We start from the raw sequence: 14,861 nt of genomic DNA, 5'->3' as shown, positions 1-14,861 counted from the left end.
TATACTAAAAGGGAATAGCGTAGGGAACCTAATCTATCGATCTATCTATCTATCCAAAAAAAAAAAATTTCCCTGTCCTCTTTATTCCTCTTTTTCTTTTCCATACATTGAATAACTTGAGAGCATCTTCTTGACTTGATATTACCCAAGAGAAAAAGGTATTAGCCTTCATTAGTAAAAAAAAAAAAAAAAAAAAAAAAAAAAAGAAGGCGTTCATTTGATTTACTGAAAAAAAAAAGAACTTACATAGAGTAAATGTTGTCTGGTGATATGGCGAATACAAAGGACGTGGTAAATAAGTGACACATACATTCACTTGGAGCTGTCTATTCTAATATATCAACATCATCATCGTGCGTTAATCACTAAAAATTAATCAATTCAAGAATATATATAAAAAAAAGGAACTAGATCTATGATTGGTTGATTTGGCTTGCAGGATTTTTTTTAAACAGGCTCCGATCAGGTAGACATATAAAATATTTTTCTTTCTTTCTTTTTCTTTGTCTTTGTTTCTTCGCTTTTCTTTTTTTTTTTTTTTTGTATATGCGTTTTTTTTCTAAAACCGTACTACAGTCATGATGGTTCTTGATGTACCATTTGTCACGTTCTCAGCTTGAAAGATTCCCACGGTGGATCGATCCTTTGTTTACTCCTCAAGATAGATTCCTTTACGCAGTGGTACTGGTAACTTCCTCAACTATTGATGTTACTGTATATAATGACTTCTGTCTGTGCTCACAGTTATATCATTTTTTTAGGCACTTCCTTGTCAAATATTATGATCAATGTTCAACCGATAAATAAAATCCAAAAGTCATTGCACAAATTACCTATTTCAACTAGACGCGTCAGTGGCATTCCCACTTTTGGTGTTCTTTGGGAAGAAGCACATATGTTGACTCATTCTCCTTTCATTCTCTACTCGGTAATCCTTACTTCAAAATAACACGTCTCTTCTTTCTGATTGTAAGCGAAAATAAATAAAAATTCTTATACTTCGTTTTTACTTATTGAAATGCTATTATTTAGATTTACATTCTTGTTGTCAACTTCAAGATAATATTGATATGTAATGTGCATACCGATAATTTGATGATGGTGTCATAGGGGTTGCTGTGAATTCAATTCTATCAAGTTTTTCTTTGGTCATTGAAAAATATCTTGATCAAGTTGGTAACAAGTAGGAAAAAAAAAACAAAAACAAAAGCAAGTCAATCATGCACTGAAATACAACGATCACTTGAAGAGACGATACGAATGATGCCATAGATCAAGAAATGAAGTAGCTCAACCTATACGACCTCCGTTGGATCCTTTTGTGATGATTGATTGTGATGCTGTTGGACCGGTGATTCCCTCAAAACAAGGTAATAGATACATATGACTCGATGATGACTCGTCAAGTTGCTCTTCTGTTGAATTGCCTCCACGTTTAGAAATTGATCATGCCAAAGACGATACGACAGCAAAGCAAGGACTAGAATTTATTGAGAAGTTTAAACGCACACACAAAGGGCGCATGGATTGGCGTCGTTGCTTGAAAGATGGAGAAAATCTGTGTTGGATGATGGATGATGGATGATGGATGATGGATGATGGATGATGGATGATGGATGATGGATGATGGATGATGGATGATGGATGATGGATGATGGATGATGGATGATGGATGATGGATGACGGATGATACGTGATAACGGATGATTATATGTTGGATGATGGATGATGGATGTTGGATGACGGATGATATGTGATAACGGATGATTATATGTTGGATGATGGATGATGGATAATGGGCTTTTCCCAGCGGTACAAGTCAGCATCAAGTTTTCGATGCTTCTATAATCGACATCAAAATTACTGAATAGCCTCTTTTATTTATCTTTTATATGTATTTCTATTTTTAGTGCAGTACTCTATCTCTTTATTATCGTTATATTACAAAATTCCAATAAAATCAACTTTTTACAACTCTAGCTTTCGTGTGCCTGTGAATGAGGAATGTAGTTTATTGAATACTATTTCGATGGTTGTTATGAAAATCTGTGTATATGTGTACGTGCTTGGTACGTTTGATTCTGTACCATTAATGTCAACGACAAACAGTACAGTATGATGGATATGTGACGATGGAATGATATGTGATCATGACAGGGTAATAGTGAATAACAATAGTAAGCGATGATAAAAATATGATTTTATTTAAATGAAAATGTAAAATAAAAGGATAATATAAACAGTAACTAAAAGACTAACCTATTGAATTAAATAATTTCCATAATAAAAAGTTGGATAAGAGAGACACTTTTTCCTGACTTGTTCATTCTTTGTCCAACCGAAGACCTATCGTATATCCAGTTGATCCTATTGTATATCCTATCGTATTTATTCATATCTTCATAGAAAGGGTAAAAAAAAAAAAAAAAAAAATCAAAATAGATTAATTCATATTATGAGAGACTAAAAGAAAAAAAAAAGAAAAAAGAAAGAATAAGTAGAGAGCAAGTGTATAGGAAGTATGAAGTATAGTATTATGTAAAGAGCGACTTTAAGTATACCGATTAGTAAAATATCATTATGTATAATTGTAACTTACAATTGTTCCATTGGTTAAAAAAAAAAAAATAGCAAAAAGGAAAAGAAGGGTATAAAAAAAAAAGGGTATCCAGATTTTTTTTTTTGATTGATCAAACCACACACGTTTGAGATATACCAGAATCTGAATTATACCATTTATGAAAGAAATCTTATCATCAAAGAAAGTTGAATGAAAATCATCATCATCATCATTTCATCAAATATAGATCGAAGATACATAAAGATATTCTCTTTTAATTATATTAATAATAGTTTATATCTTACGCTCCAAATTATAGAGTAAATTAAAAATGGAATGTCAAAACCATCATCATCTCATCCAATAATGATCATCATACAATAAAATTACTACCATTAGATTCCTCTGATCGAAAATTATGTCTTTTGGGAATGATTTGATTTTAATCCTATAAACCTGTGATGATTATTTTGAACAGCGTACGGTTCCAGTGTACTAAATATCAATACTTAAAAGACAGGAACCGTTTTCTCTGTCAACTCACTTTGAAGTATGGCACCTACTGCTACGGAACATTCTTTCATTAAATGGATCAAGAAATGACTATGTCAAAAACAAGAACAATCGATGATTATACGATGGTAAACTCCTTTTTTTTTTTTTAATGAAACGGATGAGAACAAATAAACATTTTACTCATATTATTATATATTATTACAGTGAAGCAACAGTTGGATTAAAATGAATCATTCTTTATATCCATGAATGCTAATGTATTTGTGATATATAGTAGATAGTTTAGTCCTTATGATAGTATCGTTCGATGGAAATAAAATTGATATCATGTTGTAGTTTGAAAGGGATTATACTCACAATGCTGTCATACTTTCAAATGTCAGATGACTCTATTTCTCGGTGATTAAAAGTATATTGTTTATATGAAGTGAAGATTTTATCAAAACAAGATAAGCAAGTTGATTTCTCTTTCATTATTATTGGTCATCACGTAATCTACGTTACGTACTGGATGATCATCTATTTATGTTGTACAATGAACAGACTTTTAAAAGAGGAATGGTCAAGTTGAGAGAGAAATAACGATCTAACCAGAAAATAAATATAAATATATTTGAAATAAAAAAAAATGGATTTATTCATTTCTACTGAAAAAGTTCATGATAGGATATGATTGTATTTTTGATTTCTATGACGATTCATATTACAATTGCATGTAAGATTCTTTGAATGAACTAAGGGAGAATTGGGAGGGGCTGAGTCAGGGATATGCTGGATGATTGGAATTGAAATGTTTTTTTTTTTTTGTGTTACTGATTCCTTACAAATTATGTGTTATAGTTTCAAAAGCTGAATATTTACAAAATGGGATGTTATCAACTTTTTTTTGTAATAGATAGAATATTATTTTATTGGTTTAAAAAAAAAAGTAATTTGGAATGATTATTTCATTGTAATAGTTAGTATCGGTTCCAACCATAAAAGACAAAAACTAAAAATACCAAATAAGGACCTTTTCTTTCTTTTTTTTTCAATCCCCGTACGTTTTTGGTGTGTGAAGTGAGTTTGTCAAAGGAACGATGATTTTTCTCACTCTCTTTCGACCAAATTATTCTTTTTTTTTTTATTTATCTTTTTTAGTTCTCTCCTTTATAATCATTATTTGAAAACATTCTAAAAAGAAAGAAAATTCAATCAAGGTGAACATATTTGTTCTTTTTTTTTTTTGGTATCTATTATGAATCCAGGATGGGTGGCGCTTGTTTTGGTTTTGATAGCCATAATGAATACAAACTATGTCTTAGCCGAAGAACGAATGGATCTCACTGACGAACTCACTATGGACGAATGGCCAATAGAAGAGGAAATTGACGGTAATGAACTTGACCTATCCAGCGACGAAAACAAGAAGGATGAAATACAACAACCATTACAACAATGGGAAACTGATCAGATCGAGAATGATGAAGAAGAGGAAGAGGACGATATTGACGATGACGATCAAGTTGAGGAAGAAGATGAAACAATGGATATAGTAGAAAACGAGGAGCAGGTCTCAGTGATGGATGAAAACAATAGCGAATATTATTACAACAATGAAAAAGAAGAAATTGATAAGACTATACTGTCAAAAGAAGATTATCCATTTGATTCAACATCTCGGTTACAACAACAAGAAGAAAGGATATTGGCAGAATTGGATCAATCTATATTGGATACATTAGAAAAAGCTATTGATATGGTGAAATACGATCGGCCTGTGCGCTATATACCTCTACAAAATGCTACATCACCTTTATCATCAACAACAACAACAACAACAATAACTTCTTATTCTTGGTTTACATTTTGTATTTTGGGATTGATGTTATGTTTGATGGTGATCGCTGTAAGAAAATTCAAGGTAAGAACGGAAGAAAAAAGAAAAAGGAAAGAAGATCTTTTTTTTTTTTAATTTTAATTGATATATAAATATATTTTAGCAACGACAAGACCATCGATTACCGGTAAAAATAGAACAAAAGAAAATTCATGGTTATACTATTCAGCTAAACTTGTTCTATTTTCTTTTTTTTTAGAGTTATTCTGTTTATAAACAAAAAAGTAGTGTAGATTGATATTCCCCATATTTTGTATTATTATTATTCTCAACTTATTTTTATATATATATTTTAGTTTATTATCACTTTTTTTTTTCAATAATAAATAATAATAATAATAATAATAAAAATATACTTTTATAACTATGTATATAATAAAGATGATTTTCAAAGTCAGGAAAGTAAAATCGGTGAAGATGAAGGGAGGAAAGATATATAATAATTTAGTCTCTCTTGGCAATAATGAAAGGGAGGAAATGGTAATAAAAAAGGCTGATATCCAGAATGGGGAAAAACCATGTGATGTTTGAAAATGCAGCCATGGACTGCATGAAAATATAAAGAAATAAACCAAAAGTTTGAATTTTTTTTTTCTCTTTTTCTTTTTATTTTATTTTATTTTATTTTATTTTTCCCCTATTCCTTTTTTTTTTTTTTTTTTTTTTTTGGTCTTTCCCCTTTCTTTTTCCTCCTTTTTTTTTTTTTTTTTTTTTTTTTTGGTTTGGTTGGTTGTTGCTTGGAACCATGTTGCAACAACCAAGTATTCAAACATCTATACGTGATATAAAAAAACCATATTTATCACCAACTTCAATTATCAAAAAACCTTTACCTTCTTCACCTAATACTTCATCAGTCACTCCAAGATTACCAACATGTAAAGAAAAACAACAACAACAACAACAAAGTTTATTACCATTAAAAACTTCACCTTTACCACCAACACAACAACAACAAATATTACCTTCTTCACCTACTAGTATGACCTATTCTCCACCCATGTCACCTATTCAACAACTTCATTCTTCTTCTTCTATGAGTTTATATTCTATGGGTAGTGAACAACTTTTGGATCATTCTCACTTAAAACCTGGAGATAATGCTTCCTTATTATCTTATGCCACCACTATCAACATGTATCGTGCTAATGCCAAAAAAACAAATGATATGGAAATACAATGTGATTTTGCTATCTTTTTAGTGGAAGCTGCTAAACGACTCATCATGGAACAACAAGAAGAACAAGAATCATCTATACATGCCTATTTAACCGAAGCTGAAAAATTGTTGAAACAAGTCGCTGTTCGTGGTCATAGCCCAAGTCAATATTATTTAGCAAACATGTATTCTTCTGGTCTGTTACACAAATCCAACAAGTATGAGTTTGACAAGGCTTTTCCTCTTTATGTTCAAGCTGCTAAACATCATCATCCAGATGCCGCTTACAGGTAAGACCAAAAATAAATAATTTTTTATTTTTTTTTATTTTTTATTTTATGCTGATGAAATTTTTTTTTTCTATTAGGACAGCAAAATGTTATGAAGATGGTTTAGGTACTCGACGTGATAAAGGAAAAGCAGTACAATTTTACAGGTAATTGAAAAATCAACTCAATTTTCTTGTTTATGGGATGTTTATTTGTTTATTTATTTTGTACTTATTTATTTATATACATTTTTTTTTTTTTTCGTGGTGATAGAAAAGCAGCCACGTTGAATCATCCAGGAGCCATGTATCGACTTGGATTAGCGGAAATGAAAGGTGAATTGGGACTCTGCAGCAATATTCGTGATGGACACAAATGGTTAAAACGATCAGCAGAAGCAAGTACAGCGGAATATCCTCATGCATTACACGAATTAGGCCATCTTCATGAACGGGGGGTAGCATCGATCATATTCCAAGATCATGATTATGCACTACGATTATATCAAGATGCTAGTGATCTAGGGTACGCACCGTCCTGCTTCCGATTGGGTGAATGTTATGAATTTGGTCGGTTAGGCTGCGCAGTGGATCCAAGGTTATCAATGCATTATTATGGACTAGCGGCTGAACAAGGTCATCCTCATGCGTGTTTTGCTTTGACGGCGTGGTATTTGATTGGTGTACCTGGTGTGATGGAACCCTCTGATGAACAAGCTTTTGCATGGGCTTTACGTGCTGCTCATGCTACTCCTGGTTTGGCGAGGGCCGAATATGCTGTTGGCTATTTTTATGAAGTGGGGATTGGTATTGAAAAGAATCATTCTATGGCTTGGGATTATTATCAAAAGGCTGCTGAGCATGGTGAAAAAAGAGCAATTCAACGTTTACAAGCAGGTCCACATCAACTCAATATCGATCAACCTTATCAACAAACGCAACAATCTTCTCCTTCTACACCAACCCTTTCTTCTCCTGCTTTTTCTTCTTCTTCATCATCATCATCATCATCTTCTGCACATCAACAAAAACAAAAACACAGATATTCTATTCAATCCATCAATCAAGTAATAGATACCAATTGGGTCAAGAAATGGAAACAAAGACTCTCAAGGAATATCAAATCATGAATGTAGTGTAGTTTTTTTAATTTAGTTTAGTTATTTTTTTTTATCATTATTTTTATCATTTTCATTTTATCATCCATTCCCTTCATGATTCTCTTTTTTTTTTTTTCTTCTTCTTCTTCTTCTTCTTCTTCCTCGATATGCTACTTCACTTTCTCTTTGTTATTTACTACAGATTATGAATGGATCATTCCTTCTTTCCTTTTAAAATATACTTATCTTATATTTACCCATTTATTCCCCCTCCTATCTTTATGCTGTTGCCTTTTTTTTATATTATATATATATATATATAGTTATATTCTTTTGATTCCTATTTGGATCTCTCCTCTTTATCATCAGAACAACAACAATAATAATAATAATAATAATAAAAAAAGGTCATTCAAAGAGAATTTTTGTCTTTTGATAAATATATATATTTATAGGTGATCATACTTAGAATAATTTGATAACTAGATTTATAGCGATTCTCAAGATTTACTTGTCATTCATCTCTCATTTCTTTATTCATCTATTTTTTGATTTATCCTGTCTATCATCCAGCATCTACGCGTATTATCATCATCATTTTTTTATCATCTATAAAGAGGGTACGTTGATGAATTCTTCACATATATTAAAAAATAAAAATAAAAAACAAGAAAGGGAGCTCGGCATGCATCTGTTTAGAAACAATAGAAACGTCTTCTCCTTTATGAAAAAGGGGCGTGCATTTATTTCGCACAAAAAGGATGGCAAAAGGTTGCCCTGAAAAAAAAAAAAAAAAGACATTAAAAAAAAAGGGTGTGACATTTTCAGTGTGTTAGAAATTCATTATATATTGGGCACAGACAATCATCTGTCTGTCTAAGAGGTTCATTCCTTTTTATCGCATGATCTATTATCATTACTATAGTTTTGTTTCAGTTACATCTATGTTTCCCTCTTCCGGAATCAAAAAGAATCACAAAGGCACGAAGATGATTTGTGGATGATTCAAACGCCGGTCAAGTTTGGGGGGGGGGGTAATGTTGGTTCTTCAAGCAAAACTTTTTTTTTTGTCTTTTTCTTTCATTTTTGTCAAATATACTTGTCTTGAGATATTGTTCATTATTATATGAATCATCATGTCGTCTGATCAAGAAAAACGAAAAAATGATACATCGTCTTATACTCGACCCTTATTGGTAGGTGCAGCTAGTGCATTTGCAGCTGGTGTGTTTGGTGCTATTTGGTACACGAAAAGAAAACAATCCAAACACGATGCTTTAATTCAAGATCATCTCAACAACACTGCAGAATTGAAAACTAATAATGGTACAACTCCTCCAAAGATGACCCCGGTTGAATATGAATTGGCAAAAAAGCAAGCTAGATTCTTTGCTCTCAAGTCTTTAGGTTATGGTACTTTATTGGCTCTGACAGGTGCAGGTGTATTAGCAACAGCAGTAGGTTATTGGTTAGATGTACGCAATGTAAGTTTCCCAAAAAAAGGAATGAAGGTGTGATGCTCTTTTTTTTTTTTTTTTTTTTTTTTTCCTTTCTAACTAACCATATCTTGTTAATATTATATATATTCATCCATAGTTTCAAGAATTCTCCGATAAACTGCACATCATCGTTCCTCAACGGACTGCTCGATTACGACGTTTTTTAGGTGGCAAGGATTTGGAAATGACAAAAAGTGAAGAGGAAGAATTGGAAGATTTATTACAAGATATTACCATTGATGAATAAAGTAGGTTTAGTCTTGATGACAATTTTTTTTTTGTTTTGGTTAGATAATTATTTTGGTGTTTAGATAGACAAATGGTATATATTCCCCCCCCCCTCCCCCTCATCCTTCACTGATTTGATGATTTTTTTTTTCGTCTTTGTATATATTCATTTTGAACAATAAAAATTGCAATTTTGATGCCATACTATGAAACCTTTTTTTTTGATAGCCTTAAACGAAAAAGGAAAGCCATTGGTTACTTTTTAAGCTTCCAGTCCACAGTAAGATGATCTTAGATGATCCGATAAATCAATTTTTTTTTTCTAGTCTAGTCTTTGATCTCAAGATGGGAATGATACCATCAAGTGATTTCATATTTGGAACCAATTTGCTTGTCATCATTTTAGATGAAATTAATTGCGGATGATTCAATGATTATTCTTATTGCGCAACCGACCACTTCCGTTTGACTACTTTCTTTGTGAGTTCTGTTATATCAAAATTTTATCTAAAGACCAGTCAAAAGATATAATACAAGAGTTTTCTTTTATTTCATTTATTTGTAGGTTTAGAAATAATATAAAAAGAATACAGAGGTGACGACACATATCAATGGAATAGAGAATAAACTAAAATAACGTATAACAAAGGATGAGCAAAGAAACATGATGATGATGATGTTGATGATATCACTGGCACCATCTTCCCAAGACATTGATACCAATATGATATTGTTGCAATTGAAAAAAAAAATGAATCTGTATAGTTGTTGATAGATGTTATTGCGTTAGTTGCCTTCTAGACGCTGATGATGATGACAAGAATTAATTGAATTGGGTATCTTGTTGTAAATGATTGATACAATGGTAGATGATCGAGGCAGAAAATAGTAAAATAATAAAAAAAAACAAAAAACAAAATAAGAACAAAAACGTTGACATTAGACATCCTTTTTTTTTTTTTTTTACAGAGGTAATCGCTTACTTCTCGGCCTTGTTGGGGTATATACAGACTATTTTGTTTGTGTCCAGTGAAACATCCGTTGTACCGTCGAATCTTTCCTCTGCAAAATAAATATAGATAAAGAAGTCTAGAGGTTAGCTTGATTTTTCCTTAAGGTCGATTGTATACACATATTCTTATCAATGATATTACAGTACCTTTTCATGATGTTTTCCTTAGTTCCATAGGATTGTAAATAAATCGAAACAGGACAAAAAAAAAACATTGTTGTATTGTAATAAAGACTTTTTTTTTTTTTTTTTTTTTACTATACGGTCATCCTGCGGAAGCAAACATATTCCTTCCGGTCAAGTTCCTTCAATAATAAGAATAATAATAAAAAAAACAGTACATAACATGATCAGTAAAACATGATTACCAACGATATATTAAAAGTTTTTGTTTCTAAAGAATAGATTTACCTTCCACATTATGGTACGATTGAATAAAATAAAAAAAAAAAAGAGAAAGAAAGAGAGAAGGAGACAGAAAAAACCGGAGATAACCTTTAAAGTTATCACAAAATCCCAAAAAGGAAACAACAGAGAGAAAGAAAGAGAGAGAAAGAAAAAAATTTTTTTTTTTATTTTTATTTTTATATAAACAAATAACTAACTAATAAAAAGTATGATTTATCCAATACGTCTAGCAATCAATACAGAATTAACAACATCATGATGTGGATGAAGTTCCAATACGATTTCCAATAGACCGACCAAGCGAGGATTTGTATGAAGATGAAGAGACGGGACCAGAGCGGGGTATAAGAGCTGCCGTAACCCATGAGCACTACGGATCAGCAACCAGGCACCAGGGCGCATATTTTGGATCACTTGATAGATCACGTCTAATTTCCCATTGTCATCCTCCATGTCACCCACCAAAGCACCAAGACATACCACATCGGCCAGATGATAATCAGGATAGGCGGAGGCATGGATCACATGATGATGGAATCGAGATTGGATAGTGGACGGCCATGGCAATCGTTTGATCAATTGGGAGGAGAGTTGAATGGCCTCAGGGCTAATGTCAATCATGTCCATTCGACGTAGACTAGTATGATGTTGCAGCATCATTTCTATGGACGACAAGGGTAATGGTCCACTTCCCACCCAAACAATATGACCCAAGTTAGCTCCCACCCCTAATAAAGCATGACATTCCAACCGTGTGAGATCCACATAGTTCCCATAGTAGGTAAATGTCGATAATTGTTGTATCATAGCCTTTTCCCACTTATCATCTTTTTCTTTTTCTTTTTCTTGTTGTATATACATCCTTGACCAATTGGATTCCAGTAAGTATTCCCCTTGACTACAAAGTTGACGTAAATGTGATTGGACTTGACGAATAGTAGGATGAGCCAAGACTTGATTCAGAGTGGGCTGATCAACAGGCATGATACATATTTGCACCAGTTTGGAAAATAAAGCATTGATATGTTCACTAGGTTGAAGATGAGGGGCTGCTTTGGCAAGTTGATGATAAATATGATTGATTTCTGTTACCAACGTGTTTACAGTCGAGCATGATGATTCGTCCAAATGACTAGAAGATGATTTCAATGACCTTGTTGAATAATCGGGTGTTACTTCAGATAATGTATGATGTACCATTGTTTATGGGGGTATCCAGAAATAAGAATAACTAAAAGAAGGAAGAAAGAAAATTTGTTCCTTTTTTTTTTTTTTATGGGAAAGAAAAGAGAAAGAAAGGTCGACCCTGGAATCTCATTCGGCATATAAATTTGTAACAAACAAGAGAAATTTTTTTTTGGTGCTTGTACAACCATCTAAAGATGATCTATTACCTTAATCCGAATGTTAAAAATCCATCATATAAAAAAAAAAAAGAATAACCGTCAAATATAAAACACATCCCCATATTTAAAACTTATTGTAAAAGATAAAAAAAAAAAAGAATGACGTTTTTAAGTTTTGTATGACCATGATAAATGATGATGATGATAATAATGATATTCTTTATTCAAAACAAGATAATATATAAATATATAAATATGTATTAAAAAAAAAAGAAAAAGAAAGGTGAGGTATCAAACTATTGTATAACTAACTAACCCAACTTCAATGATGAATACTTTTCCGATCTCGTTCCCGTCTTTCCCTAAAACTACGTGTACTTTGCTTTTTCCGAACACCTTGTAATGACATGGCATATTCTTCACTGAGACTAGTCATTGCACCTTGTTGTTGTTGATCATCCATCATGGGTAAAGAATGTAATCCATCATCAGTAGGTGTAAAAGAAATATCCATCATTGGACTACTTGGAACCAGTGGAGATCCTGATATACCCCTGTGTTGTTGTTGTTGATATGTTCCAAGACTTCTTCGTTTTCTAACTCTTTCTACCATATTGGTATCATCCAAAGAAGGTGGGGAACCGAGAGAAGATGTATCCACCAAAAATCCAGCTCTTGATGCCAAATTATTTGTTGATTGTGATCGCCATAACAAAGGTCCGCCAGCAGAATCCTTCTTGCCAGCAAAACGTGAAGTGCGGTGAGTATCAATAGATAAAGTGAGTGGTGAATTATGATTTTCCTGGGTTGTTATATTATGATTCATATTCTTGATAGGTTGATTGTTGGCAATATAATGGGTATGTTGTTGTTGTTGGTCATTGTTTGAGGGATTGGATATCATATCGATACGGGTAATTGGTAATAAGTCACGATCAGCACCATCAAAAGCAGGTTTGACCCAATCTGGTGGTTCACCAACTGTACGTTTAACCGGGTCCTTAAATCCTTCATACTTTTCAAATATAGTAAAATCGAAAGGTTTGAATTTTTCTTTGATCATCGTTCGATCTCGTTCATGTTTGCTTGTATCTGTTGATTTTCGATGTCGATCATTCAGTCGATGATGATGTCTTCCTCCACCATCTTGTAAAGATCCAAAATCATCTACTACCATCTGTTCCAGATCAAAAGTAGGATCAAAGTTGTTTTGATTTGTTGCAGGTTGAAAAGGTGGTGTCAATGTTTTTGATTCCAAGCGTCGCCAATCTACTGATCTAAAAAAGGGATGTTGTACTAAACTGATCCATCCATGATCACCTTGACCAAGTCGTTTTGTAGGTACCATTTCTAAAAACTAAAGATATATATTTATATTAACCGGAGATTAAAAACCCTGATGTTCCTTTTTTTTTTTTTGTGAACTTACTCCTTGCATGACAGATAGACATTCACCAGATATAGATCTTTTACTATTTGAGTAGTGAACATGACCACGTCTAATTGCTGCTGATAATTCGTCATTAAGTTCATGATCAAATGGTTTCTTCAAAAAAAAAAAAAAGAAAAGTATTTTCGTACTTTATGAATTTCATCTTCTTTTTTTTATTTCAATTTCATTTTAACTAGCTTACCTTGCCATATACACATTCATATAATGTCACACCTAGTCCCCACCAATCCACAGCTTCATTATATCCACCACCTTTCAATACTTCCGGAGCTAAAGAAAATAAAAAAATAAAAAGAAAAATGAGATGATAAAATGATTTATATATTTATTATTTTTTTTTTTACCCATATAATAACTTGTGCCTGATCCAGAAGTAAGAAGTCGATTTGAATGTAAATAAGTAGCTATATTGAAATCGGTTAAATGTACATGTCCCCATTCATCCATTAATATATTTTGAGGTTTAATATCCCTATCAAAATAAAATAAAATAAATAAATAAAACATAAAAAATAGATTTATTTATTCATTTTACCGATGTACTACACCATTGAAATGAAGATATTTGACAGCAGAAGAGAGTTCAGCAAACCAAAATCGTAAGACATCTTCCGAGAAATATTGATTTGCAGATATATGATAATAGAGATCTCCGCCCAGCCTATATTTTTTTTTTTTATATAATGAATGAATATTATATATATATATATATTCATTGATTACTTACATGAGATCAGTCACCATATACATACAAATATTATCTTGAAAAGCAAAACGAAGTCGACATAAAAATGGATGATCTAATTGTTCCAATATAGTTCTTTCCCTGATAATATTTCGTACAGCATCCATTCGAATACATTCTTCTTTGTTAATATATTTCATGGCATATAGTTGGCGAGTTTCTCGATGTTCAACGATACGAACCTATCATAATAATAATATCAATCAATTTTTTTATAATAATAATAATAATAATAATAATAAAACTAATTACCTTTCCAAAGGCCCCTCGTCCAACAACGCGCATTAGTTTGAAGTGAGATATCTGAATAGATACTAATGAAAAAAACAAAATTAGATTAAGAAAAATACAAAGAGGTAATAATGAAGTATGTTTATTGTTCTTTTTTATTTTATTACCTTCTCCGTCATCAGGTCTTTGGTTGGCGCCCGAGAACGCGGTAGAGAATAATCCAGTAAGAAAACGAATTTTGTAAGTTAAAGAAATGAATACTGATGATAAATAAATAAAACGAAAAAAAAGGTAGGAATAAAAAGGAATGGTTGGGGGGAATGGAAGCAGGGAAAAAAAGTAGTAAAAAGAATACAAAAAAAAAAAAAAGAGAGAGAAAAATAGGGGAAGACGAACTTTAGGGTCCAAGAAAATAAAAAAAAAAATAATTAAAAAACCGATATTTTTTTTCTTTTTT

At 31.9% G+C, this 14,861-nt stretch overlaps 6 protein-coding genes across 6 annotated transcripts; 4 read left to right on the top strand and 2 right to left on the bottom strand.

The window, feature by feature from the left end:
* Nucleotides 1-542: 542 nt before the first annotated feature.
* BX664DRAFT_382073 (uncharacterized protein) lies at nucleotides 543-2,250 on the top strand (the record flags this gene model as incomplete). The annotated part of the gene is made up of 7 exons (XM_051549014.1): nucleotides 543-687; nucleotides 762-928; nucleotides 1,033-1,072; nucleotides 1,111-1,183; nucleotides 1,273-1,370; nucleotides 1,911-2,113; nucleotides 2,230-2,250. Exons 2-7 carry the CDS (start codon nucleotides 782-784, stop codon nucleotides 2,248-2,250), a joined length of 582 nt encoding a protein of 193 aa, XP_051405124.1. The 5' UTR covers nucleotides 543-687; nucleotides 762-781.
* A 1,737-nt stretch (nucleotides 2,251-3,987) lies between these two features.
* BX664DRAFT_23606 (uncharacterized protein) lies at nucleotides 3,988-5,251 on the top strand. Its single transcript, XM_051540180.1, has 2 exons — nucleotides 3,988-4,979; nucleotides 5,059-5,251. The coding sequence occupies exons 1-2, from the start codon at nucleotides 4,314-4,316 to the stop codon at nucleotides 5,152-5,154; spliced, it is 762 nt and encodes a 253-aa protein (XP_051405123.1). The 5' UTR covers nucleotides 3,988-4,313; the 3' UTR covers nucleotides 5,155-5,251.
* Nucleotides 5,252-5,865: 614 nt separating this feature from the next.
* On the top strand, nucleotides 5,866-7,679 carry BX664DRAFT_321571 (uncharacterized protein). Its single transcript, XM_051543313.1, has 3 exons — nucleotides 5,866-6,404; nucleotides 6,482-6,550; nucleotides 6,657-7,679. The coding sequence occupies exons 1-3, from the start codon at nucleotides 5,938-5,940 to the stop codon at nucleotides 7,510-7,512; spliced, it is 1,392 nt and encodes a 463-aa protein (XP_051405122.1). The 5' UTR covers nucleotides 5,866-5,937; the 3' UTR covers nucleotides 7,513-7,679.
* An 880-nt stretch (nucleotides 7,680-8,559) lies between these two features.
* BX664DRAFT_272820 (uncharacterized protein) lies at nucleotides 8,560-9,488 on the top strand. Its single transcript, XM_051541196.1, has 2 exons — nucleotides 8,560-8,966; nucleotides 9,079-9,488. Exons 1-2 carry the CDS (start codon nucleotides 8,619-8,621, stop codon nucleotides 9,226-9,228), a joined length of 498 nt encoding a protein of 165 aa, XP_051405121.1. The 5' UTR covers nucleotides 8,560-8,618; the 3' UTR covers nucleotides 9,229-9,488.
* Nucleotides 9,489-10,791: 1,303 nt separating this feature from the next.
* BX664DRAFT_321566 (Nicotianamine synthase) lies at nucleotides 10,792-11,904 on the bottom strand. The gene has a single exon (XM_051543312.1). The coding sequence runs from the start codon at nucleotides 11,827-11,829 to the stop codon at nucleotides 10,843-10,845; it is 987 nt and encodes a 328-aa protein (XP_051405120.1). The 5' UTR covers nucleotides 11,830-11,904; the 3' UTR covers nucleotides 10,792-10,842.
* Nucleotides 11,905-12,171: 267 nt separating this feature from the next.
* On the bottom strand, nucleotides 12,172-14,759 carry BX664DRAFT_354947 (kinase-like domain-containing protein). Its single transcript, XM_051547773.1, has 8 exons — nucleotides 14,572-14,759; nucleotides 14,426-14,487; nucleotides 14,156-14,355; nucleotides 13,964-14,089; nucleotides 13,773-13,900; nucleotides 13,610-13,698; nucleotides 13,405-13,521; nucleotides 12,172-13,332 (listed from the first exon to the last, which is right to left on the bottom strand). Exons 2-8 carry the CDS (start codon nucleotides 14,456-14,458, stop codon nucleotides 12,298-12,300), a joined length of 1,728 nt encoding a protein of 575 aa, XP_051405119.1. The 5' UTR covers nucleotides 14,459-14,487; nucleotides 14,572-14,759; the 3' UTR covers nucleotides 12,172-12,297.
* Nucleotides 14,760-14,861: the final 102 nt, after the last annotated feature.

This window comes from Halteromyces radiatus, assembly GCF_025201355.1.
Source record: "Halteromyces radiatus strain CBS 162.75 chromosome Unknown BX664scaffold_1, whole genome shotgun sequence".
Classification (NCBI taxonomy): domain Eukaryota; kingdom Fungi; phylum Mucoromycota; class Mucoromycetes; order Mucorales; family Cunninghamellaceae; genus Halteromyces; species Halteromyces radiatus.
Note: the sequence above shows the minus strand (reverse complement) of the source record. Positions and strands in the feature narration are given on the sequence as shown.

Bases quoted from the DNA above. Each gene is read 5' to 3' on its own strand.
- BX664DRAFT_321571 (XM_051543313.1), top strand. From the start codon at position 5,938: ATGACCTATTCTCCACCCATGTCACCTATTCAACAACTTCATTCTTCT. The intron at 6,405-6,481 runs GTAAGACCAAAA...TTTTTCTATTAG, and splicing joins CATCCAGATGCCGCTTACAG to GACAGCAAAATGTTATGAAG. The intron at 6,551-6,656 runs GTAATTGAAAAA...TCGTGGTGATAG, and splicing joins AAAGCAGTACAATTTTACAG to AAAAGCAGCCACGTTGAATC.
- BX664DRAFT_321566 (XM_051543312.1), bottom strand. From the start codon at position 11,829: ATGGTACATCATACATTATCTGAAGTAACACCCGATTATTCAACAAGG.
- BX664DRAFT_354947 (XM_051547773.1), bottom strand. From the start codon at position 14,458: ATGCGCGTTGTTGGACGAGGGGCCTTTGGAAAG. The intron at 13,901-13,963 runs GTAAAATGAATA...TTATTTTGATAG, and splicing joins TTCAATGGTGTAGTACATCG to GGATATTAAACCTCAAAATA. The intron at 13,333-13,404 runs GTAAGTTCACAA...ATATATCTTTAG, and splicing joins GTCTATCTGTCATGCAAGGA to TTTTTAGAAATGGTACCTAC.
- BX664DRAFT_272820 (XM_051541196.1), top strand. From the start codon at position 8,619: ATGTCGTCTGATCAAGAAAAACGAAAAAATGATACATCGTCTTATACT. The intron at 8,967-9,078 runs GTAAGTTTCCCA...ATTCATCCATAG, and splicing joins ATTGGTTAGATGTACGCAAT to TTTCAAGAATTCTCCGATAA.
- BX664DRAFT_23606 (XM_051540180.1), top strand. From the start codon at position 4,314: ATGAATCCAGGATGGGTGGCGCTTGTTTTGGTTTTGATAGCCATAATG. The intron at 4,980-5,058 runs GTAAGAACGGAA...AATATATTTTAG, and splicing joins TCGCTGTAAGAAAATTCAAG to CAACGACAAGACCATCGATT.